At 40.8% G+C, this 24,493-nt stretch overlaps 1 protein-coding gene across 2 annotated transcripts in view; it reads left to right on the top strand.

The window, feature by feature from the left end:
• LOC101859928 (protein NEDD1) overlaps nucleotides 1-17,590 on the top strand; it is a 23,803-nt gene extending 6,213 nt beyond the window's left edge. Inside the window, exons 4-16 of one of the 2 annotated variants that reach the window (XM_005096567.3) lie at nucleotides 637-753; nucleotides 2,534-2,674; nucleotides 4,053-4,282; nucleotides 5,031-5,217; nucleotides 6,455-6,560; nucleotides 7,086-7,157; nucleotides 8,188-8,288; nucleotides 10,572-10,671; nucleotides 11,843-12,176; nucleotides 13,169-13,212; nucleotides 14,331-14,518; nucleotides 15,721-15,915; nucleotides 16,905-17,590. In XM_005096567.3, the coding sequence (XP_005096624.1) occupies nucleotides 637-753; nucleotides 2,534-2,674; nucleotides 4,053-4,282; nucleotides 5,031-5,217; nucleotides 6,455-6,560; nucleotides 7,086-7,157; nucleotides 8,188-8,288; nucleotides 10,572-10,671; nucleotides 11,843-12,176; nucleotides 13,169-13,212; nucleotides 14,331-14,518; nucleotides 15,721-15,915; nucleotides 16,905-17,009 (1,920 nt within the window). In that variant the 3' untranslated portion in view covers nucleotides 17,010-17,590. Of the gene's footprint in view, nucleotides 1-636; nucleotides 754-2,533; nucleotides 2,675-4,052; nucleotides 4,283-5,030; nucleotides 5,218-6,454; nucleotides 6,561-7,085; nucleotides 7,158-8,187; nucleotides 8,289-10,571; nucleotides 10,672-11,842; nucleotides 12,177-13,168; nucleotides 13,213-14,330; nucleotides 14,525-15,720; nucleotides 15,916-16,904 lie in introns of both variants that reach the window. The other variant, XM_005096566.3, reaches the window with a different exon arrangement.
• Nucleotides 17,591-24,493: the final 6,903 nt, after the last annotated feature.

Here is a 24,493-nt window from a genome sequence, read left to right as displayed (position 1 = left end):
TTGTCATCATTGTTATGAATGAACTTTTTGCTATTTCCGTCATTCAAGTCAGAATTACACCAAGACCATTGCATATACAGCTTTGGCAGTTACTGAGCCTGAAAGAGCAATCATTAGGCTATATAACATGGGTGATTAAAGAATTATTACATAAAGTTGATTTTGGACCTCATTTGTCACACCCTGGTATCCCACCTTTTGGCAAATGCTCATATATATATATAAGCTAGACCTTCCTATTTTACGAAATTTTCCTTTGTGGTGGATTATGTCTTTTCATGCAGAAAAAGTGAGAGATTTTACTGAATTAACAGTGAATACAAACTAGTTTGTGTATTGACTCATAAAAAAAAAAATTAAGTGCTGGAGGCAAAGTTTTAAACACACATATAAATGTACTGATATCTTTGGTTTTGTTACTTACATTTAGCACATACTGTTCAAATGTATAGGAGTGTCTGTTCCAATGTGTTGCACAGCCCTGACTCTGATGTACAAATTTCAAGGCTGGTGAAATACAAAGTAATAATGTTGAAAGAAGGGTATGTCATGTAAGGCCTATATGTATATATGAGTAATGTTTGACTTCTTTAGCTTTTTTTTCACGAAATGCTTCTGGTTTTTTTCCTCACTCAGGCTGGCTGTATCAGCCTTGACTTTAACTCCACATCAAGATACATTTTGTGTGGCTGTGCAGATGAAGTTGTGCGTATCTGGGACCGCAAGACTCAAGAGATCAAAAAGTCTTTCTCGGTACGATGTTAACGTTGCTCACCTTTCTCACATTCCATTTTTGTCTCTCAAGCCGTTCGTTCTTTTGTTGAGCTGGCTTCTTTGTGAATTTTAGAAATCCTATTATGAAAGAAGTGATAATATTTTATTACCTTCCTGATTGACCTGATAGGCCTGGGGTTGTTCAGGCCACAACTTTGAAATTGATTTTGCTTATGTGGCCTGTAATCCAAACTTTTATTGTAAAATAGTCGCTTTTAAGCACACCAGGCTATCCTGAAAAGTGCCGTTTTGAGAAAATTGAAGGGAAAGTTTTTGCCCCTTGTTCAGTTTCCTTAAAGGACAGTGTTCTCTATAACCAAACAAATATACACACCAATGAAACCAAACTTCTCCTATAGGTAGGGCAATGCCTACTTTTGGTGTTGGTGAAGATTTCTGTTAGTCCGCTTGTCCTTTAAAACAACCGAATATAAAGAGAGGATGGGGGAGAGATACTTTTAATAGGTGTATAGTGTGCTGCTCAGTGTGGTCTAGATATGTTGTAAAGAGTTGCAGTTATTCTTATTACTTTGGTATGTTGTCTGTGAGCTGGGATTGTCTTCATATTTACATTCCATTTTCTGTGACTCTGCATATTTTTTTAAACTGTATTAAATTAATGTGTGGCTTTCAAAATTCAGGAGCCATGTGAAAGTGTTTCACAGTCAAGTCTATGCTGCAAGCTTTGTTTACTTAGTCTGCCGTCCGTATTGCAGGGATGTAAATCTTCCGGCTTTTTCCGTTTTTGCCGGCTGACTTGCCATTTGGGCTCCAGCTTTTAACAAATGTCTACTATAAACAATACATATTATATATATATATATATATATATATATATATATATATATATATATACTAAATAGAGATTATTTGTTGTAATAGAGGGAAAGAAACAAATATAATTTAGTCTCACTGTTTTCTTATTTCAGTCAGTGCGCTCGCTCGGGTATATATTTTCCGTCTTTTTTTTTCAAAACATGTTTACATCCCTGGTATTGTAATCTCAGTCTCACTTTATTTGCATTGTTTGAATGTTTCTCCCTCAATGCCTTATGTGGGTGGTTGGCGGGTGCTCTGGTGTGGTTTGCTCCTTCTGTCCTATCAAACATCTATTGTACTTATATCCTCTTCTTCTTTTTTAAAATGTTTTGTTACTCTCTTGTAACACCTCTAATCTTCTGGCGCTCATATGGCCTTATGCAGTTTCGAGTGCCATAAAACCTTATACTATACTATACTAAACCTCTACCAAAACTACTAAAACCTTATGCAGTTGCGAGCGCCATAAAACCTTAAACTAAAACTCCCTCAATGTTTGACCCATTTTACACTCTCCTATACATAAGAATGTGTGTGTTGTCGCCCTTTGATCAGTTTTCACAAGTATGTGTCTTTGTGTTTGCCACCTCAGAAATATCTTTGCCCTGCTGTGCTCCACAATTGAGGAAGTAAAAGTCTATGAATTCAGAGTTCGCGACCTCAGTGCTTTCTTGTCCTATCTCCATTTTAAAAAAAAGTGAAAACAGTTCATAACAAAGAGTGAGCTTAAGAAGGAGTCACATTTTCAATGTAAAAAAATGGAGATAGGACAAGAAATCACTGAGGTCATGAGTTGTTGTTTTTTTGTAAAGTAATGTGATCATATCAATGAATTCACTTTTTTTTGGGTTTATTTTTTTCCCCAGGTGTTTTAGGTCTTCCTGTTTGCATACTGTGAATTGTGTTTTGGCTTGACTGATCTAGGTCTGTTTTTTTCCAGAATTTTCACATTCCTATAACAGTTGCAAGGTGGAATTGGAATGACACGTGCATTGCCCTGGGCTCTGAAAAGGGAGAGATAGTGCTTTGTAATGTAATTACTGGTGTCGTCAACAGCCCTCTTGTGACGCCATCTACTCAGGTAAACTGTCCGGCTCAGTAAAGGCTTTTCTATTTCTGTGTTCTACTTCCATTAAATTGAATGAAGTCATTGTTGGTTTTAAAACATAATGGAAATCTGCAGTACGGTATACCTATAATGACTTGAAATGTGTCATTAGTGAACAAATCTGATGGAATGTCAAGCTTGTTAAAATTCAGCTTTATTTTATGTATGTTGGAAGGGGAAGGACTTCTGTAATGAGCGACCACCCCAACAAACAATAAAGAAGAGACCTGACTCTACCCCTGCCCCTAGCCCTCTCTTCTATTCTGTCTCATAGTTATCTCTTGTTACGGAAGTCCTCTCTAGTATAGTAAGGTGTTAAAATGGATGAATTCACTCGATCTGAACATAACGTCGCCTCAGAACTATTTTGTCCAAAGTCTACTTCAGTAAAGAGGCACTTTAGACAATGTAGTTTTGAGGCGGTGATAAGTGTGAAAATCTTTGATTTGATTTGTTGGGTTGGGGAGGGGAGGGTTGGGATTGTTCATGAAAGTGACATTCTGCCCGCTCGTTTTTTGCTTTGTATTTATAGTAACCTTTTACAGTCAACCTTTCTTACTTTCTTTTGAATGGCCATCGCTGTAGACAAGGGAGGACTTCCGTAACGAGTGACCACTATGAGACAGAGTAGAACAGAGGGGAAGGGTTGGGTAAGGGTTAGGTTAGGGTTTGGGGTAGGGTTAGGGTTAAGTCTCTTATTTATTGTGTTTGTTGGAGTGGTCGCTCGTTACGGAAGTCCTTTCGTAGACAAGGTGGTGGCTATTTAGAAATGTATAGCAAGGTGTGGCTTGTATGGATATACTCTAGGCAACTGTCAATGAACTAGTTTGTACCTTTTGTGTTGATCGTTTAAGAGTTGTCGATTGAAATATTGATGAAAGGCACAAAAAATGTAAATTTTCAGTTTCAAAGTTCTCGCAGGCAATGGAAGCTACCAAACTTTGGGGGCTATTTTCTCACTAATTTTACTTCTGAAACCTGACCCTGACCTCCTTCAATCGCAAATATTTTAACTTCTATTCTACAAAGATGGATATTTCTTTCACCAAAAGGAAGGCAAATGAACAGGCTTTAACGTGATATCAATAACCCCGTTTACGCCTAAAAATTGACGAGCGCCTGATTCCGCCACGCCATGACAATTATGTTTATTGAACAAAATAAAAATTAACAAAAAACCCAAAACAACTTGGAAATTTACTTTTTTTAAAGAACATAAATCATCGTGGTAACTTATAATACGTGTATTGAACAAATAACAAAAAAATTTTAAAATAACCAAAACCACTTGGAAATTTACTTTTTGTAAAGTATGTGAATCATTTTTGATTTTTCTGCTTCGGTCCATCAGGCCATCCGCCAGTTGCTGTACAATCCCTACCGCAAAGCGTCCCTTGTGTCGGCGTCGGAGGACGGGGCTGTGAACTTCTGGGACACCAACACCCGTCGCCTGGTCCATTCCTTCAAGTCTGTGCACCAAGCACCCGCCCGCGACCTCGCCTTCTCCCCCATCAATGACTGTCTCATGGTCAGCGTGGGACTGGACAAGCGCTGCGTGTTTTACGATATTCAGAACAAAAAGTAAGTTTCTTATGAATTTTTAAAGTTTCTTACTAAACTAATGTAGCTTGGTTTCTATTCTGAACTTAAATTTATATAACCATTTTCTAGATAGGCTGTGGGTTTTGTCTTTTTTAAATTCAAGTTTAAAAATATCACCAATGTCAAACAAATTTAGGTTTTTTAATTCCCTACCCCTCACCTCCTTTGCCCCCTCCTCTGGGCTTCTGACTCTCTGCAGCCTTTCTACTGCTACTCCTTGGCTCCCTCTTACTGGTATCTTTCAGCCACACCCCTTATCTTATGGTAGGTAAGATCTAACACCTAGCCTTCTCGGATAAGGGCGAAAAATCTTGGAGGTCCTGTGTGCAAGTTGCAAGATCCCTTGGTGGTCCAAAATCGATAAGAGTAGGCTTTGCCCGCCACCCTGGGAGAATTCAAAATTTCCTACCAACTGAAAATGTTTAATGTGTCACGCTCGCTCATATGACCTTCTGCAGTTGCGATCGTCGTAAAACACATACAAAAAAAAAATAATTTAAAAAAAATTGTTTTCCTATTTTTACAGGTGTGGATGGTGAACACAATGGAGTTGTTTGCCCGTAGTTCACTTCTTTGATACTTTTGTTTGTTGTTCAGCGTGATCTCAGCGAAACGGGTAGGGTTTGGGTTAGGGTTAGGTCTCTACATTATTGTGTTTGTTGGAGTGGTCGCTCGTTTCGGAAGTCCTTACAAAACTTGCCTCTTGGCTGTTTTTTAATCCTTTCAGGTCCATAAATACGACTGTCGGGGAGCACCCTCTGACCAGCGTGGATCTGATGCACGACGGGGTGACGTTGGTCGCTGGCTCCTCACAGGGGAAGATTTTTGTCTACGACATGAGACAACCGTCCAGCCCTGTGTCCAGTCTGCCAGCTCATAGGTCTTCCGTGAAACGGCTGAGCTTTACGAAGCAAGTGAGTTTATGAAACCTATCCGTACGTTGTGTTTTACTATCGTATCCATACCACGTGGGGAGCTCTTTGCTGCCACTTTCCAAAGAGGAAATGACTCGTTAGTCCGATCCGTAGGCTTTGCATAGCAGTCTGTCAAAATGCTTTTTTGAGAAATACTGAAAGTTCAAAGAGATCTTCGTACTAGAAGTATTCTAAAATGTGAAGAATACAACCTCCAGGGTACAAAATGACCTCAGGGCATACGGATAGGGTTAATAACAGACAATCGATAGCATTTGTGTAGCGCAATTTTCTTCTCAACAGCAAGCTCTATGCACTTCACAATCTATACTATTACCCCAGCAGACCTGAGAGCATTCTGAAACAACCTCAACTTCCTGGGAAGCATACAAGGCAAGCTGCCATTTATAGGCGCTAAAACACTAACAAACTGACAAGATCTTTCGCTGTCTATGGCTGGGTACCCATTCCCACCTGGGTGAAGTGAGGAAAATTCCTGTAAAGTACATTTCTTAAGGACACAACGTCTGGCACGTGGCTCTAACCTCCGAACCCGCTACCTCACGATTACAAGTTCAGTAGCCGTACAACTAGGCCGCCGACACCACAGATTAAAAAAAAATTTTTTTGGGTAGTGGGGGTGGGAATGAGGGGTACAACATCGTCTCGCTCTTTCGATAATTGCCCATGTCATTTTGGGGGCAAACTGAGCTATAGCAACATCGAGATGATTTGATTAGTTCCCCAGAATTCTGTCAGACGTTGTTTCAAACGTTGAATTTTAATTAAAATTTTATGTGTGAATAGGTGTCTGAAATTTTACTTTTTCTCGTCTTTTCCAAAAAACTTCTTGGCTGTAAGAGGGATGAATTGTTATGTCTTGATTTCACCATCAAAATGACGAACTTTGTTTAGAGTCAGCTGATGATATAAACTTTAAGCTCCATATAACCTTTTGCAGTTGTGAGCGTGGTAAAACCATACTAAATTGGATGGTTGGCAGGTGCCCTGGTGTGGTTTGATTCTTCTTTCCTATCAAACATCTATCATCCTTATCTCTCCTCCTTTTTTGTGTTTTGTTACTCTCTTGTAACACCTCTAATCTTCAGCACTTATATGACCTTATTGTGTTGCGAGTACTGTAAGACTCTTTCTAAAACTAAAAAAGAGTCAGCTGATATAAACTTTGAGCTCAAATTGAGATGATTTTAAAGGCTTCTCCTTTTTCGCATTTCAGGACGATGGAAAGGAGGATTCCGTATCATCCCAAGGTTCAAGGAGACAGTTGCCAGCCGCTCCTTCAAGTTTGATCGACAGCCTTAATCAAAACAGCAACAGTGAAGGTGAGAATGATTGGATAGTTTACTCCCAGGCTATCAGTGTCATGTAGATTATTTGGGGGCTCTCGTGGCCTAGAGGTTAAGGTGTTCACATTTAATTGGTCCCGTGTTCGAATCCGGATAGCGAAGGAAAATTTTCTTCTCTAAAATTTTCTCCTTCCACCTCCTTTCCCGCTCTTTAACAATGTTCTATTGTCTTCTTTCGTCTCCACTTTCTGCCCCCACCCCCCCCTCACTTCCTTTGCACCCTCCTCTGGGCTCTTGACTCTTTCTGCAGCTTTTCTCCTGCTACTCTTTGGGTCCTTCTTACTACTGTCTTTCAGCTGCGGCCCTGATCTTATGGTTGGAAAGATCTATGCCTAGCCTTCTTGGACAAGGGCGAATGACCATTATTGTGTTGATGTGCTTCTGTTTACTCAAAGATGGTTTTTGGACATACATTAACGGTTTTCCCGTACACCCACAAAGCTGTGACCCCTCTGCATGGTTCTTGTCGAGGTGACGCATTGTTTTGTTTTGTTTTCACAGGTTTTCAGTCTCCGAGAGGTCATCACCTCATGTCGGGCTTGGGCACCAGTGCTTTATCTCCCCTCAAGGAAGGTAGGCTATGCGTAGGTGGTTGGCGTGTGCTCTGGAGTGGTTTGCTTCTTCTTTCCTATCAAACATCTATCGTCTTTATCTCCGCTTCTTCTTTTTTGTGTTTGTTACTCTCTTGTAACACCTCTAATCTTCTGCATTTATATGACCTTTTTTGTGTTGCAAGTGCCGTAAAACTGTTACTAAAACTAAAAGATAGGTTATGCAGACGTCTGAGCTAATGAATGTTCTGTTTTGTTTTAGTAACAGTTTTACGCCACTTGCAACACAGTAAGGTCATATAAGTGCCGAAGATTATAGGTGTTACAAGAGGCTAACACACAGAAAAAAGAAGGAGGGGAAATAACCGCGATGGATGTTTGAGAGGGAAGAAGGAGCAAACCACACCAGAGCACCCGCCAACCACTCACGGACTGTTCTGTCATAAGTTCAGATGAGATGGTTGGTATCTGTCATGACCTAGACTCTGCAGAAAAGCTTTTTGGGTTTTGTTGTTGTTTTTAAAAAACATTTTTATTGGGGTTTTTTTGGTTTAAAAAACAATATTTAAACAAAATAAATATCGAATTTATAAAAAATTTCTCCACGTTACTTTCTTCAAAGAGTATAATACAACATGTACGAAACTTGAGGCTCTATAATTGGATGATATTATTTTACATTTCTTACACTTGTGTCTGCACTATACAAAGCATGAAGGTCTATAAATAAATACATTAGCTAGATAGATAGATAGATAATAGATAGATAGATAGATAGACAGATAGATAGATAGATAGATAGATAGATAATAGATAGATGGATGATAGATAGATAGATAGATAATAGATAGATATTTAGATAGATGTTGTTGTTGTTTTCAAATCCCTTTAGCTGTGAGCATTTCGCTCGTGGCAGCGCAATGTCTCCCTTAAGTAACCACGTGTCAGATAGATAGATAGATAATAGATTGATATATATAGATAGATAATGGATAGATAATAGATAGATAGATTTCACCACATTGCCTCACATATGTGCTATCTGATTTCAGGCCAGGGAGTTATCTCCCCCCTTCAGCATGAGAATTCCTTGAGCATTGGAAGTGCTTATGGCTTCAATTCGTTGAACGGAGGCAATTCGTTTATCAGCGATGTGAGTCTTCATACATTTGTTCCTCTTTTAAGTTGGATCTTTAAAAAAAATGTTAGTGAAACCCCGATATAACGGGCCTGGCGTACATCGATACTGTCGGAGACTTTATTCGCCAGGCCGTAGAATGCGCTCACTACCGCTTAAGTCGCAAACGCAACCAGGCACACTAAACATAATTAACACATTACACCCTAACTCGCCCGGGACCGCCCGTGTGTCTTTAGAAACGAAGTCTCGCCTTGACGAGACTCTGGGGCCGAGATTTTGATTTGCATAGTTATTGCAAAAAGTTTCTTCTTTCGTTTGATACTGAAACGAAATTTTTCGGGCCAGTAGTTTTAGTATTGGAGCCGAACAAAGTGCGATCCCATTACCGACACTTCGAAAGTGTCTCGACTTGTTGAAAAGCGACACAATTGAGTTCGAAAAAAGAAATAACGATGGAATTGAGCAAAAACAAGCTTATGACAAATCAGATGACTCAGATTTTGATGAAAACGTTGTAGCAAGAGTTTGGGGCGATTCAGATTGATCACACGTAGAAAATCTAGAATTTAGACCTAGGACCCGACCGCGAGGCTGAGAGTGAGGGGTCGGACACCCCGATTGAACTAAAGTTAGAACATTTCCAACAGTTTGCGCATACATAAAGTTATATTTTTCTGAAACTGCATTCATTTTTCTTTGTAACTTTTATTTTTTTTGGATTTTTAGAATTTGTTTAGTATTTTTAAAATGTGTTTTTTAAAGGCTTGTATTCTCTGGAGGTGGGTTCTTTCCCCTTGCTTAGGATCTACACGGCAGTAAATACCAAAGGAAGTCACTCTGTATGATAGCTGAATGGTTGATGAACCTCTATGAATTTTTAAAGCCTGTTTCTTGGGCTGCCAAGGTTTTTAAAATTTAAAAACGATTCAAGCATGCCTTTAGCGTTGTAAACTGGTACGGTACTTGAGGGTTTTTCACTATATATGAGCCTTCGGTACTGTAAGTGTTAAAACACACTCTTGGCTGTACTATTGTGGCAGCAGAACTATTTTGTCCAAAGTGTACTTAACTTTTTCCGGACGTAGTTGTTTTGGTGTCTAGACGTAATTAACTTGGGACTCGATTCGGCTACGCAGGTGATGTACTAAATAACTTCGTATAAGCATAACCATCACTCTAAACGTAACTTATGATATATCAAATTGAAGGACATTGAAAAAGGAATACATTCCAACATGAAACAAGGATTAATTTTGAACATAAGTATGCATTACAAGGGTTAGAAAGGGTGATGGTGGTGAGAAAAATACATTTTGACGGAAAAAATTACACACACTAAACATGTGAAAGTGAATCAGCATAGCTATCTTATCATGTATAGGCCAAGAGCTGATTCCATGAGTTTCTGAATGTGCAGCTTTTTATTTGAATGCAGTGTTCCAATTTGATATTTATACTGAGTCCGGTTAGATCATTTTGTTGATGCAAGACTGCGAGAACTAATTCACTGGTTTTTCACCAGACAGACACTTTGACAAAGTGAAACTAGATGTTTTCGTTTCCTAAACCCTTTCCAAGTTTTCAGTAACAATAAAAAGTACTTACAAATAATGGATCATATTAAAACGAAACAACACTGAGGCACCCCATCATAAACGATATATCGGTGATACGTCCGGAAAGACTTAAGTAAAGAGGCACTATGGGAAAATAGTTCTGAGGACACATAAATATTTTTTGATGGGCAATGAATTTCTGTACTATTACCTTTTTGGTTTTCCTGGTGTGTTTATTTAGATGTTATAATAACACGTCTTTTTTGACGGGATATGAATTACCGTACTATTACCATTTTGATTTTCCTAGTGTGTTTATTTAGATGTTATAATAACACGTCTTTTTTGACGGGATATGAATTACCGTACTATTACCATTTTGATTTTCCTGGTGTGTTTATTTAGATGTTATAATAACACGTCTTTTTTGACGGGATATGAATTACCGTACTATGACCATTTTGATTTTCCTAGTGTGTTTATTTAGATGTTATAATAACACGTCTTTTTTGACGGGATATGAATTACCGTACTATGACCATTTTGATTTTCCTAGTGTGTTTATTTAGATGTTATAATAACACGTCTTTTTTGACGGGATATGAATTACCGTACTATGACCATTTTGATTTTCCTGATGTGTTTTTCTGGAGATGTTATAACACATAAATATATTTTTTTTATGGGCAATGAATTACCGTACAATTACTTTTTTTTTTCCTGGTGTGTTTTGGTTCAGATGTTAAAGTCGGGAGATAATTCCCTCATGGAGGAGCGTCCCGCAGCTCAGAGCAACAAATCTCTACTCTCCAGATACGCCTCTTCCCCTGGGAATGCAGGTTTGTTATATGTGTGCTTTGTGGGTTTTTTCGTACTAATATCATCTTCATCATCATCGCCTTTCTCACCCTGGATCAGGATATAGGCCACGAACAAACACTTTCCAACTTTCCCCATCCTTGGCTTGTCGCTTGACTAGATGTCGTAGTAATATGGTGGCTCCTTATTACTAATAATTTCTTTCTCTGTCTGTGTCTGTCTGTGTGTTTGTCTGTGTATCTGTTTGACTGTCTGACTGTGTCTCTGTCCCTCTGTCTCTGTCTCTGTCTGTCTGTGTCTGTCTGTCTGTGTCTGTCTGTCTCTCTCTTTCTCTGTCTGTCTGTCTGTCTGTCTGTCTGTCTGTCTGTCTGTCTGTCTGTCTGTCTGTCTGTCTGTCTCTGTCTGTCTCTGTCTGTCTCTCTCTTTCTCTGTCTGTCTGTCTGTCTGTCTGTCTGTCTGTCTGTCTGTCTTTTTCTCTCTTTCTCACTACCTCCCTTTCTTCCTCCCACACACTCCCTCTTTGTTGCTCTTCTTCTCTCTCTCCTCCCCTCCCACACTTTGGAAACTTACTAACAAGTTATATTTATGTTGGATATTGGCAAGATTGAATTTTTATTTTAGTGTGTGTGTGTGTGTGTGTATTCTTTTTGAGTGAATTAGACATAGAAAGATATATTGTTCTAACTTATGAAAGGACTATACTTCCTTTCTAATCAGAGGTCAATGGTACGGTTATGATTACGTGAATTTCATTATATTGTTATTACGTATTATTTGTGTCATAGGCATATGTATGCATCATTGTATGTTTTGTACATGCCGTTTTGAGAAAAAAGTTCTCCGTTTTGAGAAAAAAAGCTGCATTTATTTCTGTCTTGTTGCGACTTCTGATTCTCATAGTGGGTGGTTGGCGGGTGCTCTGGCGTGGTTTGTTTCTTCTATCCTATTAAAAACTATCGTCGCCTTCTCTTTCTCTCCTTCTCCTTTTTTGTGTTTATTACTCTCTTGTAACACCTCTAATCTTCGGCACTTATATGACCTTATTGTGTTGCAAGTGCCATAAAACACTTACTAAAACTAAAATATTGTTGTAAAAAAAAGTTGTCGTTTTGAGGGGAAAAAGCTGCATTTATTTTATTTTTGTCTCATTGCAACTTCTGATTCTCATACTGTAGTTTGTGGAATCCACAGCAGACGCGTCCATCTCTCCCACGAGAGTTCAGAGAAGCCCCCCAAGGTCGTTCGCGTCGAGAGGCCTTGGAGCTTCCCCCAGCCTGCAGCAGCTATCGTCCCCGAGGACGGACCCGTCTGGCACGGCAGCTGCGGCCATCTTGGCGGGCTCCCCGACACACCACGCGGCCTCCGCCCCACGGCCCGCTCCGTCGCGACACTCTCCGCTGTCCAGTAGTCAAAGTGCGACGACACCGCCGCCACACTCGTGGAAAAACCTGGAGAATAGTCACGGTGCTGAAGTGACGCACGGGGCTGACTATTTGTTGAGTCAGTCGGAGGGAAGTCGACAAAGGTAAGACTCAGCTTCCAAATTGTTTTGTATGAAGTACAAATATAGGGCCCAGCTTCCAAATCGTTTTGTATGTGTAAATGTAGGTATTTGTCCGCTCACAATAGGGAATAGTATTTGTTTTGCACTGGTCTGCATTTTATTCCCAGTAATGATAATCATAATAATAATGATGATTTTTGCATTTAGCACACATCCACGCTCTGCAGCCTGCTGTATGTGCTTTACGTTTACTACTCCAGCGGACCCGAGAACACGCAGAAACATTCTCAGCTTCCCAGGAAGAGTACAGTGCAAGCTGTGGATTTCAGGCGCTAAAACACTAACAAGCTGACAAGATTTTTCACCGCCTATAGCCCGTACCCAATCCCACCTGGTTGAAGTTAGGAAAATTCATGTTAAGTGACTTTCCCAAGCACGCAATGCTGGGCCCCTTACAGAATTCGAACCCAAAACCATCACAGTTGAAAGTGAGAGCATAACCACAAGGCCACCGATGCCACGAAGGGCTCTTGGTGCTAATTAGCAAATGTATTTCAGAAAATGGTGGTGCAGTGAGTACATTATTTCATCATCAATGCCTTTCACCCCTGGCAGGATATAGGCCACATACAAGCTCCTTCCATTTATATCTCTCCTTTGTCATCCTTCCAAGCTCGTTCCAAGTGAGTTTCATCTCTCTCATGTCCCTTTCCACACATCTCCTCCATGTTTCCCGTGGCCTACCCCTGCCTCGTGTTCCATGTGGGTTCCACTACAGTGATTGTCTTGTGATGTTTCTGCTGGGCTTTCTTAAGGTGTGTCCCATCCATCGCCACTTTCTTAGTCCTATTTCTACTTCTATGTCCTTTTGTCCTGTCCTTTCCCACAGTTCTTCATTTCTTATTCTATCCTGCCACTTAATTCTTAGAATACTCCTCATACATCTGTTGATGAAAAGTCTGGACTTTATTCAGTACTTATTTTTTTTACTTTGTATTAATTTCTCTCCTCAGAATTAATGATGAGCATTCTCCTTATGGACCAAAGCACACAAATGGTAAGTTTTTTATCATGAGTTCATTTAGTCAAAGTCACGTTGGTGATTTCTGTATTGCTTCGTATGGATTTAATAGACTTGATTGTAACGGTAAGAAAATTAGTGCACTTTTAAATATCCATGTATTATATAATTTCTAATGTTGCCTGCCTAATAATAGACGGTTGTTGGGGGCTCTGGTTTGGTCTGTTTGTTTTCCATCTTTTTCAGTGTATTGCGGTCGGTCGGAGGGGGTCTTACTTCTTGGTCTTACTTCTGTTCTTTCTCTTCTTTTGTCTATGTCCCTCTACCTGTTTTGTTTTTCTCACAGCACTAAATTACCACATTGAGTTGCTGTGTTTCTCTTTACTCAAAAAAACAAACATCCCCCCCCCCCCCCTTCAGGGCGGTGCTACTGACTGAAGTGTCTTTAGGCCATTCCCAAAGGGGACCATTAACATGTTCTTATGCACAGTAGAATTGTAAATGGGCTGATTTATCAATCGTCATGCTCATACTGTGCCGGAACAACATCGGGGGAACTGCTTTTTCTTTCCTCATCCTTACTATCGTCATTTTCCTCTACTTCTTTTGTATGTTTGTCAAACTCTTGTGAACTGCTATTTCCGGGGTGCCTTGATAGTTGAAGCAGACTTTGTGCTGTTGAGGCTAGAGAGGTGAGGTGAGCAGAGTAAGCCTGATTCCCCATTTGGACTTCTCTGTTGACATCCACCCCTTGATGCTCTTATGACTTATGCAGTTGCGAATGCTTACTAAAACTAAAAACTTAAACTCTTACCAAAATGGCAAAACGAAGACTTTCCTCCAGTGATGAAATGACATGCACACAAGCCTTGTCATTTTCGTCACTCCTTCCCCCTATATATCTTAGCTCCAGTAACATCTGGTCTATGAACTCACTTCCCTTTTCTGTTATAGCGCTCAGAGCCTCTAATCTTCAGCACGTATATAAACCTTATTGTGTTGCAAGTGCCGTAAAACACTTACTAAAACTAACTAAAGAGCCTGTGTACTTAAATCGGGGTTGAGTGCTATATAAATGTCATTTTTTATTATTATTATAATATTATAGTACGATGGTGATAATGAACTCATAAACAAAACAAAACCACTGACAGGACTACCTCACGCGGCAACCCCACCGAAAGGTTTGAACCCAGAATCCTCTGTGCCTCAGACGCCTCCCTCCTCCGTGTCTCTGGCGTCGTCATCGTCCGCGCTACGCCATCTGGTGCGCGACCTTCTCAAGGAGCAGTTCCAAGAGCATCAGGAACATCTCAAGAGTGAGATCAGGGCCATGATGCAGGTAGTGGTGAGTTTTGGGTTTTTGCTCTGTCCGTCTAGTCTTGGTTCAATGTTTTTCGCTCTGTCGGTCTTGGTTCAATATTTTTGTTCTGTCAGTTTTCTGTCGGTCTTGGTTCAATGTTTTTACTCTGAATGTTTTTCGCTTTGTTGGTCTTGGTTCAAAGCCCTTTTAAAAAAAATTTGCTTCGTCAGAGGATAACTTCGGGGTGGGAAGTCTTTTTGGTTTCGTAAACGTCACATCTTTGAGCACAGAGTAAATAGGCGACCTGTGAAGTAGTGATTAGAATAGATGCTTCGCTGTTACACACAGGAGTCATGAGTTCTATCCCCATGTAGGGTGGGTTTTTTTACTGAGTTTTTCTGTCTAATATGGCATATATGTATCTCTCAGCTCAGATTGGTCCTGACAAGCAGGGCCAAAGCATCCGGACACTTATATGACCTAAATTGTGTCGATTGGGCCATAAAAAACCTGCAATTTGTGGGGTTGAAAAACTCTGACTCTGTCTTTTCAGACAAAGAAGAATAAATCTCGAAGCTCCTGTGTTTGTGCTAAAGATCTCGGCTGTGTAAAGAATGGAAAAAGAAGATAAGACCTGTCATGGCTGGCTACCAAATTTTATTGCAAAATTTAATCTTATCCAGTATTCATTCGGAAGCTCTCGTCTGTATAAGGTACTAAGAGTATACTTCAGTTGTCTTTTCTGCTCTTGCTGCACTGTCTTTCTCGGTGGCGTCGGTGGCCTAGTGGTTAGGCTACCGGACTCGTAATAGTGAGATTATGGGTTCAGGCGTTCAAGCCTCAACTCGGTCTGACATTGTGTCCTTAGGGAAAGGCATTTTGCACAAATTTCCCACTTGGCTCGGTCCTTTTGGAGATGGACATTAAACCTGGAGGTTCTGCCTCTTAAATAACCTAATAGTGTTGATAGGGCCATTAAACTTATACCAGTTCATTTTGCTTTACTTTACTTTTCCGATAGAGGGGCCGTCTGTGTTCTAGCCCTTCGGTCTGATACCATTTCACCATTTCACCGTCTTTCTCATTCTCAGTATAGTAGGCTATATCCCTATGATTCAAGCTATCTAATGGCTTTTGATTCATATTTAATTGAAACCCATCAAATTGTTTTACCACCTTGTTGACCTCTCTGTCACTGTCACCTTGTGTTGACCTCTCTGTCACCGTCACTGTGTCCACAGCAATCGTCCTCCCTCGAGACTGGAGGGGCCCGCTCCTCTGGGACAGACCGAGTGACGAGAAGAGACCCGAGCATGTTTCAGGCTGAGTTCATTCGCAACTTGATTCGAGAAGATTTGGAAGATATGCAGGAGAAAATGCACGAGGAGTTCTGGAGCATCAGAGTGGAACTTGTGAAACAAGTCTTTCAACTTGAGGTTAGTTGATAGATTTATAACTACTTGTCAAACAAGTCTTTCAACTTGAGGTTAGTTGATAGATTTATAACTACTTGTCAAACAAATCTTTGAATTCGAGGTTAGTTTTATAATTACTTGTGAAACAAGTCTTTCAACTCGAGGTTTGTTGATAGTTTTATAACTACTCATCAAACAAGTCTTTCTCTTTGAGGTTTGTTGAAGTTTTATAACTATTCATCAAACAAGTCTTTCAACTCGAGGTCTAGTTTATAGTTTTAACTACTTGCCAAACAAGTCTTTGTATTCGAGGTTAGTTAATAGTTTTATAACTGTAGGTTTGCTCTCTGGGGAATGATCAAAGGACATGGTTTCCAGTATACAAGTGGTGTGCAGTAAAACATGCTGGTTTTGTTTCCCCACTCCAGGTGATACTTCGTACATCATAGGCCTACATCTCAGAGGTGGAATATTAGATAATAAAGACATGTCATGGTTTTTTTTCCACCGTGGCGTAAATGGAGGATTTGTTTTAATGAAGGAAAGAATCTTGAAATTTTTTCATAAGTAATGTTCATGTGGAGTGACAGTTGTCAATGCTTTTGTAGCTATGGATATTCTTGTGGTGGTGAGAAACAGTTGTTTTTTTTAGATAAGATTATGAGTTGTGCTCTTCATCAAATCTCATACAGTAATAATAATAAATGACATTTATATAGCACTCAGCCACGACTAAAGTACACAGGCTCTGAGCGCTTTACAATACAATACAATGCACAACAGTAACATAAAACGTTGTGTTCTGACCGAAAGAAAATTGCTCCGAATATTCATCTTATTCATTTAAAAGCAGAAATGACTTCAGCTGACATTTGGATGAATCAAAGGATTTGATCTCTCTTAAACTGAAAGTACTTGGCAAAGCACTCCAGATCTTGGGGCCTTGATATTCAAATGCCCTTTCGCCCATTGTTTAAAGTTTCATTCTCTTTACTTTTTTAATGTTTCAGAAAAAAATGGAGGCTGGTCTGGCAGAATGCATGATCAACCCATTGCTGCTGAATGTGATTGAAGAACAGAGGGAGGAGATTGCACGTTTGAAAAAAGTGTTTTGAGAGCGAGATGTTTTCGTGGTTTACATGCTAATGTTCGTTGACTGTTCATTTGGGAACCTTGTTAACACTTTGCCGTCACAATGCTCAAATAGTAAAAACCTTTTGCCATCAAAGGCAAAGGCATTTGGGGAAAATCCCAAAAAACTGGGTGGTAAACATCGCCAATCAGCGAGATGTGACGGCAATGTGTTAAAGAAAGTTGAATTCCGATGCGGCACATGCATTTTTAGTTTCTCTAGAGAAGCGATGGTAGCCTCCTGTGCCAAAGCATGTTGTTTGATTCCTGGTTTGTGCAAATGTGATCGGATAATGATTTTGGTTTTGGAGAAACTGATCTCAGAAAAAAACGAACAAGTGGCAGGTCCTGTATAAATTTCGCACCCTGTAGTGTAACCCAGTGATGCCATAATTATTTTTAAAAAAATCAAACTCAGATTTTGCTGGAGGAAGAAAACTCACAAATAAAGTAGTGAATAAAGCTTTTTGGATTGTTTTTATACTTCCGCATTTATCTTGGTCTGTCTGCTGGGATGTTGCATCCCTCACAGCCCGGGTCTGTCTGCTGCGATGTTGTATCCCTCACAGCCCGGGTCTGTCTGCTGCGATGTATCCCTCACAGCCCGGGTCTGTCTGCTGCGATGTTGTATCCCTCACAGCCCGCGTCTGTCTGCTGCGATGTTGTATCCCTCACAGCCCGGGTTGACCTTCACAGGCAGGGTCAGAAGCCTGCCTCCTAAATGATCAAAACTGTGCTGATAGGGACACGAAAACACTTTTTTTTCCCCCAAAAATATTTTTTTTTCCCAAGAGTAGTTGGGAGCCTGGTCACTGAGGATGGTAAAACCTGTGACATGTACAAGTGGGAGTATCATTGTCAAAAACTCTATTTTTTAAAATAGATCTAGTTTCAGTTAAAGTTTTATGGCACTTGCAGCACAAAAAGGCCATGTATATTTTAAGTGCCGCATCGATAACTCTGGCAGCTAGTGGTGGATTCAGTACATTTTATTGGTGCCTTTGACTTTGGTGGTGTGGAGCTGTCTGTCTGTTGATGTTACTCTTGTCTGGGCTGCTGGTGTGCTGCTAGTGAGCTTACTCATGGTACTAGCCTGTTGGAGTTTTATTTTCTCATGAAATGTCTGAAAAAATGTTATAGTATAGTGTAAAGCCTATTAAGATCACATGACAGTTGTTTTAGATTTGCCAGTTTGCAATGATATGGACAGTTTGTAGAAAGTTGTGTGAGAGAGGTAAGAAGAGTTTTTGAGAGTGAGAAAGTATAGATATGTGTGACATCATATATAACTAGCTGGGCCCCCTTTCGATGAAAGGGATGATCGGTGCTTTAGTATAAGCTAAAAGTCATTGGCCTACTTTACACTCTACTGGAATGGGGAAATAAATATTGAGAGATGCAAAAAAAATTAGGTCTAGATCTATACTCTCAAAACAAAATGCGCCTCGCGAAATATCACTTCCGAATTTTCTAAAATTACAGAGACAGAAGCGTCGGCCTACAAAAGCGATCGGCGAAATAAAGAAATTTAGCTTTTTGCAGCAAAACTGTCTCAAAACTGAAAAAACCAAGGGCCCCATGATCTGGAGAATATTTTAAAGAATTTTTTGGCGAAAACCGCATGTCGATCGATGAAGCCATTAAAAAGCATTTTGAATAGCAAAATTCAGCCACCACAAATAGATAATAGATTAAACACCTCTTAAAGGGGCACCACAGTTGTTTAGATTTGCCAGTTTGCAAAGACGTGGACAGTTTGTTGAAAGTTGTGTGCGAGAGGTAAGAAGAGTTTTTGAGAGTGAGAAAATGTAGAGATGATAATATGTGTTTGAGATGTAATAGTGACATCATGTATATAAAGTGACATAACAGTTGCTAAGATTTGCCAGTTTGTAAAGACATGGCATGTACTGTTTGTAGAAAGTAGTGTGCAAGAGGTGAGACGAGTCTTTGTGTACATCATGTATAATGTTACGCCTCTTTCAAGTTCAAATGACATAACACTTGTTAAGATTTGCCAGTTTGCACAGACATGGGCTGTTTGTAGGTAGAAAGTTGTCTGTGAGGTGAGAGGTAAGATGAGTCTTTGAGAGAGAGAAAATTATGTAGATACATTGTAGGCCTATTTCATATTTATTGTAGTCATGTGTATGCCTTTGGTGAACAACTTTGACAGTACATGTATTTGTTGTTCAGTGCATTGAGCACTGTTCCAGTGCCAGTGTGGTGTATTTAATTAAATATAATTGATTACTATCTATCATCATTGTTCTTGTTTTATAGTCGAGCGTGCCTCTCCCTCTAGTAGTGCGACACGGTACGGTACTCATCACAATCACACTATCTATGCAGCTTGTCCGGAACGTCATAACTTCCTCCTCTATTGTCATTCATAAAACGTATCCTGTATAAGTAAGTGTAAGACAGAGCTATAGGGTGTGGGTGGTTGGCAGGTGCTCTGGTGTGGTTTGCTTCTTCTTTCCTATAAAACACTACCGTCCTTATCTCCCCTTCTTCTTTTTTTATGTTTGTTACTCTCTTGTAACACCTCTAATCTTCTGGAGCTCATATGACCTCATGCAGTTGCGAGCACAGTAAAACCTGTACTAAAACAAAAGAGCCATAGACTTATAGCATAATCCCAGATCCTACACCCTGTCGTATTTCTGGTTCTTCAGAGTAATCACTACGAAACTATTATTGAAACGTAGTATTGGTCTCATTTTGAACCAAATAAAGGCAAAGGAGAGGGGGGGGGGTGTGCCGTGCGGGTTCGACTACAGCAGTTTTTCACTACAGCGAGACTGGTGTTTTTCCCTTCATCTGGTATACGGGATGGCAGGGTCCATGGTGCGTGCGCACGTTTTGCAGCGAAGATTTTACAGGGAGCAAAGAGCGACAGCCACGATAGAGCGCAATCTAGGAGGAGTACATCATTTACAAGTCTATGGACTTCTTCTTCTTCTTCTTCTTCTTCTTCTTCTTCTTCTTCTTCTTCTTCTTCTACTTCTTCTTCTTCTTCTTCTTCTTCTTCTTCTTCTTCATTCTTCTCCTACTATTATCCCGTGGTTGGGGCAACCATGGGAGCACCACTGCAGTGGAAAACCAGCTCTCGCCATCTATTTTTGTCCTCTGCTTTCCTCAGATTGTCACCCATCGTCTTTCCTGTCCACTCTGTAATGTTGTCCTCCCATCTCCTTCTCTGCCTTCCTCTCTTCCTCTTCCCTTGTACGGTTCCTTGCAGGATTGTTTTAAGTTTTAGCAACTCCTGTGGATCTTGTGACATGCCAGTACCATTTTAATTTTCGTCTCTTCACTGTGGTCAGTAGATCTTTATGCCGCCCCACTGTGTTGGTGATTCTCTTTCGTACCTCAGCATTTGAAACGTGGTCTTTGTACGAGATGTCAAGGAGTCTGCTGTAAAATCTCATCTCTGTGGTCTGAATCGTTTTCTCTGGTTCTGCTGTCAGTGTCCACAACTCGCAGGCGTATAAAAATATAGAGATGACAAATGAGCGCATTAGTCTATGGACTTACACTAAACTAAAACTAACACCACAAACAAAAACAAAAACGTGAAAGTCGAAAGAGGGGTGGCACTTGACTTTGATTACTGTGAAAGTCAAGTGCCACCCCCTCATTCATCAGTGACGTCATGACAACAATGGTGCGTGCCTCTCCCTCTAGTGGTGCGACACGGTACGGTACTCATCACAATCACACCATCTATGCAGTTTGTCCGGAACGTCATTACTTCCTCCTCTATTGTCATTCATAAAACGTATCCTGTATAAGTAAGTGTAAGACAGAGCTATAGGGTGTGGGTGGTTGGCAGGTGCTCTGGTGTGGTTTGCTTCTTCTTTCCTATAAAACACTACCGTCCTTATCTCCCCTTCTTCTTTTTTTATGTTTGTTACTCTCTTGTAACACCTCTAATCTTCTGGAGCTCATATGACCTCATGCAGTTGCGAGCGCCGTAAAACCTCTACTATGGCTAAAAGCAGAGTAAGCCTGATTCCCTATAAGGACTTCTCTGTTGACATCCACCCCTTGGCGCTCCTATGACCTTATGCGGTTGCGAGCGCCGTAAAACCTTACTAAAACAATAAAACAAAACTCTTCCTTGCACTAAACTAAAACTGACACCATAAACAAAAACAAAAACGTGAAAGTCAAGCGCCACCCCTTCATTCATCAGTGACGTCATGACAATTTTTTTTATAGTCGAGCGTGCCTCTCCCTCTAGTAAGTAATGCGAACCGGTACGGTACTCATCACAATCACACCATCTATGCTATGTGTCCGGAACGTCATTACTTCCTCCCTCTACTGTCATTCATGAAATTTTAATGTACGAGGGCTGTCCCACGGAAAACCGGAATTTGGCTGTAATTTGAAAACTATTCAATATTTTCACATTCTGTAAACGCACACTTGTAAAACAATCATTTAGAAATGTCCCAATTGAGCACCATGAGAATCGCACAAACCAAACGAGCACAGCAGTTTTCAAAAGATGGCTACCCCCTTGGAAAATTGGTCAAGGGTAGAAGTGAGGTCTGTCATTCGGTTTCTGACCGCAGAAGGTCTCAAACCTCTAGAAATACACACTGAAATAAAGTCAGTTTATGGGGTGAAAGTAATGGCAAAGTCACAGGTATATGAGTGATGTAGTAAGTTCAAAGCCGGGCACTCCGATATCAATGACAAAGTTTACCCAGGATCTTGTTTTTCTGCCAAGACTGAGGACAGCAAGAGTCGCGTTAACAAACTTATTCAAACAGACAGGCCCCTAAAAATTCGCGAAATTTGCGAGTCGCTAAACATTTCAAAGTCGACTGTCTATAGGATAGAGTTTGATGAGCTGCACTTTTGAAAGGTCTCTGCTTGATGGGTTGGGGCCGAAAAAGACCAGCAGGGTCATTTTGCAGCATGGCAACACATCGCCACACACCGCAAACGTCACGAAAGACTGGTTCCAAGGGTTCGGCTAGGAAGTTCTACTACACCCCCCTCACAGTCCTGACTTGGCCCTGTCAGATTATCACCTTTTTGAACCACTGAAACGCCATATTTCTGGACAGTGAATCACCGACGACGAAGACCTCGTGGAAGCCGTGAACGATTGGTTGAAATCCCTTGACGAAAGATTCTTCAGGGAGGGTATCTTCTCCCAGATCCAGCGATGGGAAAAATGTGTCCAGCGGGATGGTGATTACATTGAGAAATAAAGCACATGTTGAGGTATGATGTGTTACAGTTTTATTTTAATAGGACAAAGATTTTTGCTTTTACGGACCTTTTCCGGTTTTCCGTGGGACAGCCCTCGTATCTTGTGTAAGTTGTAAGACAGAGCCATAGACTTGTACCACGATCCTAGATCGTACACTCTGCTGACGTATTTCTTGTGCTTTCGAGTAAACGTTACGAAACTATTCTTGAAACGTAGCATTGGTCTCAGTTTGTTTTAGTAGAGGTTTTACGGCGCTCGCAACTGCATACGGTCATATGAGCGCCATCATTGGTCTCAATTTGTTTTAGTAGAAGTTTTACGGCGCTCGCAACTGCATACGGTCATATGAGCGCCATCATTGGTCTCAGTTTGTTTTAGTAGAGGTTTTACGGCGCTCGCAACTGCATACGGTCATATGCGCGCCATCATTGGTCTCAGTTTGTTTTAGTAGAGGTTTTACGGCGCTCGCAACTGCATACGGTCATATGAGCGCCATCATTGGTCTCAGTTTGTTTTAGTAGAGGTTTTACGGCGCTCGCAACTGCATACGGTCATATGAGCGCCATCATTGGTCTCAGTTTGAACCAACTGAAAGGTAAGGGAGGGAAGGCGCCGCGCGGGTTCGTTGTTTTAATATTTTAAATAAGGTTTTATGATGCCCGCAACTGCATAAGGTCATATGAGTGCCAAGGGGTGGGTGTCAACAGAAAAGTCCAAACGGGAATCAGGCTTACCCTACGGGTCCACTGAGACGGACACGGCCCGATCTTTTGCCGGGAAGAAGAAAATCGGTCGGGTCGTTTCCGTCTTGCGTGTCCATCAGTTCGGACAAGACACGTCTAGATTGTTGGCCTACTGGTCGTCTTATTCCACACACTGTGTCCCAAGGCTGTGTCCTCGGTACATGGCTATAAATAGTCGAGGTCAAAGAACCCAATGCGGGAATAAGAAATGAATGGGGTATTTAAAAGAAAATAGGAAAAATTGTTAATATGCATTTAAACAAGGTGGTTTGCGCATAATCTTTGCTAATTTTGAGGTGCAGATTACAAATATGACATTAGAATTTTAATCCGAAATAAATATTAGAATTTTTTTTTAGCTCCAGCGGGGCCTATCGCTCACGAGTCACGACCCGGCCTGGCTAAAATTGAGCAACCGTCTTTCCAACCGATACGTCTTTTGTCGAGGCGTGTCGTGTCGTGTCTGTTGACACAGCCAAACGGACTTTTCACTGATTTCTTAGTAAATAAACGGTGATCCATTTCAACTACCGACTTCCGAGAGACGGACGGAATCGGGTCGGTTGGGTCCGTCGCAGTGGACACGGGCCCTAACTCTGCCCGCATCTCTATCCTCAACAGCACAAAGTCTGCTTCGACTATCAAGGCACCCCGGAAATAGCAATTCACAAGAGAGTGACAAACATACACAAGAGGTAGAGAAAAAAATGACGAAAGGAAGGATGAAAGAAAAAGCAGCAGTTCCCCTCTATGTTGTTTCGGCACAGTATGAGCATGACATTGATAAATAAGCCCATTTACAATTGTACTATACATAAAAATGTTAATATCTCCCCTTTGGGAATGGCCTAAAGGCACTTCAGTCAGTAGCACCATGTCCTGGAATTTTAGAGAAGAACATTATCCGTCGCTACCCGGATTTGAATCGAACTCAGGACCTTTGAATGAGAGGCGAACGCCTTAACCTCTAGGCCATGACAGTGCACGATGTAGGAGTACATCATGTCTATGTACAGGTCTATGGACAGAGCGCTCTGCTCACTGCACCCACACATCAGGATTCAGGATATGATTCTCGACAGTTCTCCACTCGATCCGAAGACGTAATCTGTTACATTTGTAATCTTGTAACTGAAGTGGGTTGTTTTTTGCTTGTGTAGGGTTTTTTTGTAGTTGCTATTTTCGGAAAGAGAAGCGCATTGACGCAATAACGGTCGTTGGGTGTAAAGGAAAAAACAAACCCCAAGACAGACAGACAGACAGACAGACAGACAGACAGACAGACAGACAGACAGACAGACAGACAGAGAAACAGACAGACAAACAGACAGAGAAACAGACAGACAGACAGACACTACAGGCAAAAACAAAAGAAAAGAAAAAGAACCTACATGTGGCACCCTCCAACCACCAGCTTGTTACATGTATTGTACTGTCGACTCTCAGTGACTTTGTATGCGACAACTATTCAGTCTCACATCTTGAGGGGAAG

The sequence above is a fragment of the Aplysia californica genome, unplaced genomic scaffold (assembly GCF_000002075.1).
Source record: "Aplysia californica isolate F4 #8 unplaced genomic scaffold, AplCal3.0 scaffold00132, whole genome shotgun sequence".
Classification (NCBI taxonomy): Eukaryota; Metazoa; Mollusca; class Gastropoda; order Aplysiida; family Aplysiidae; genus Aplysia; species Aplysia californica.
Note: the sequence above shows the minus strand (reverse complement) of the source record. Positions and strands in the feature narration are given on the sequence as shown.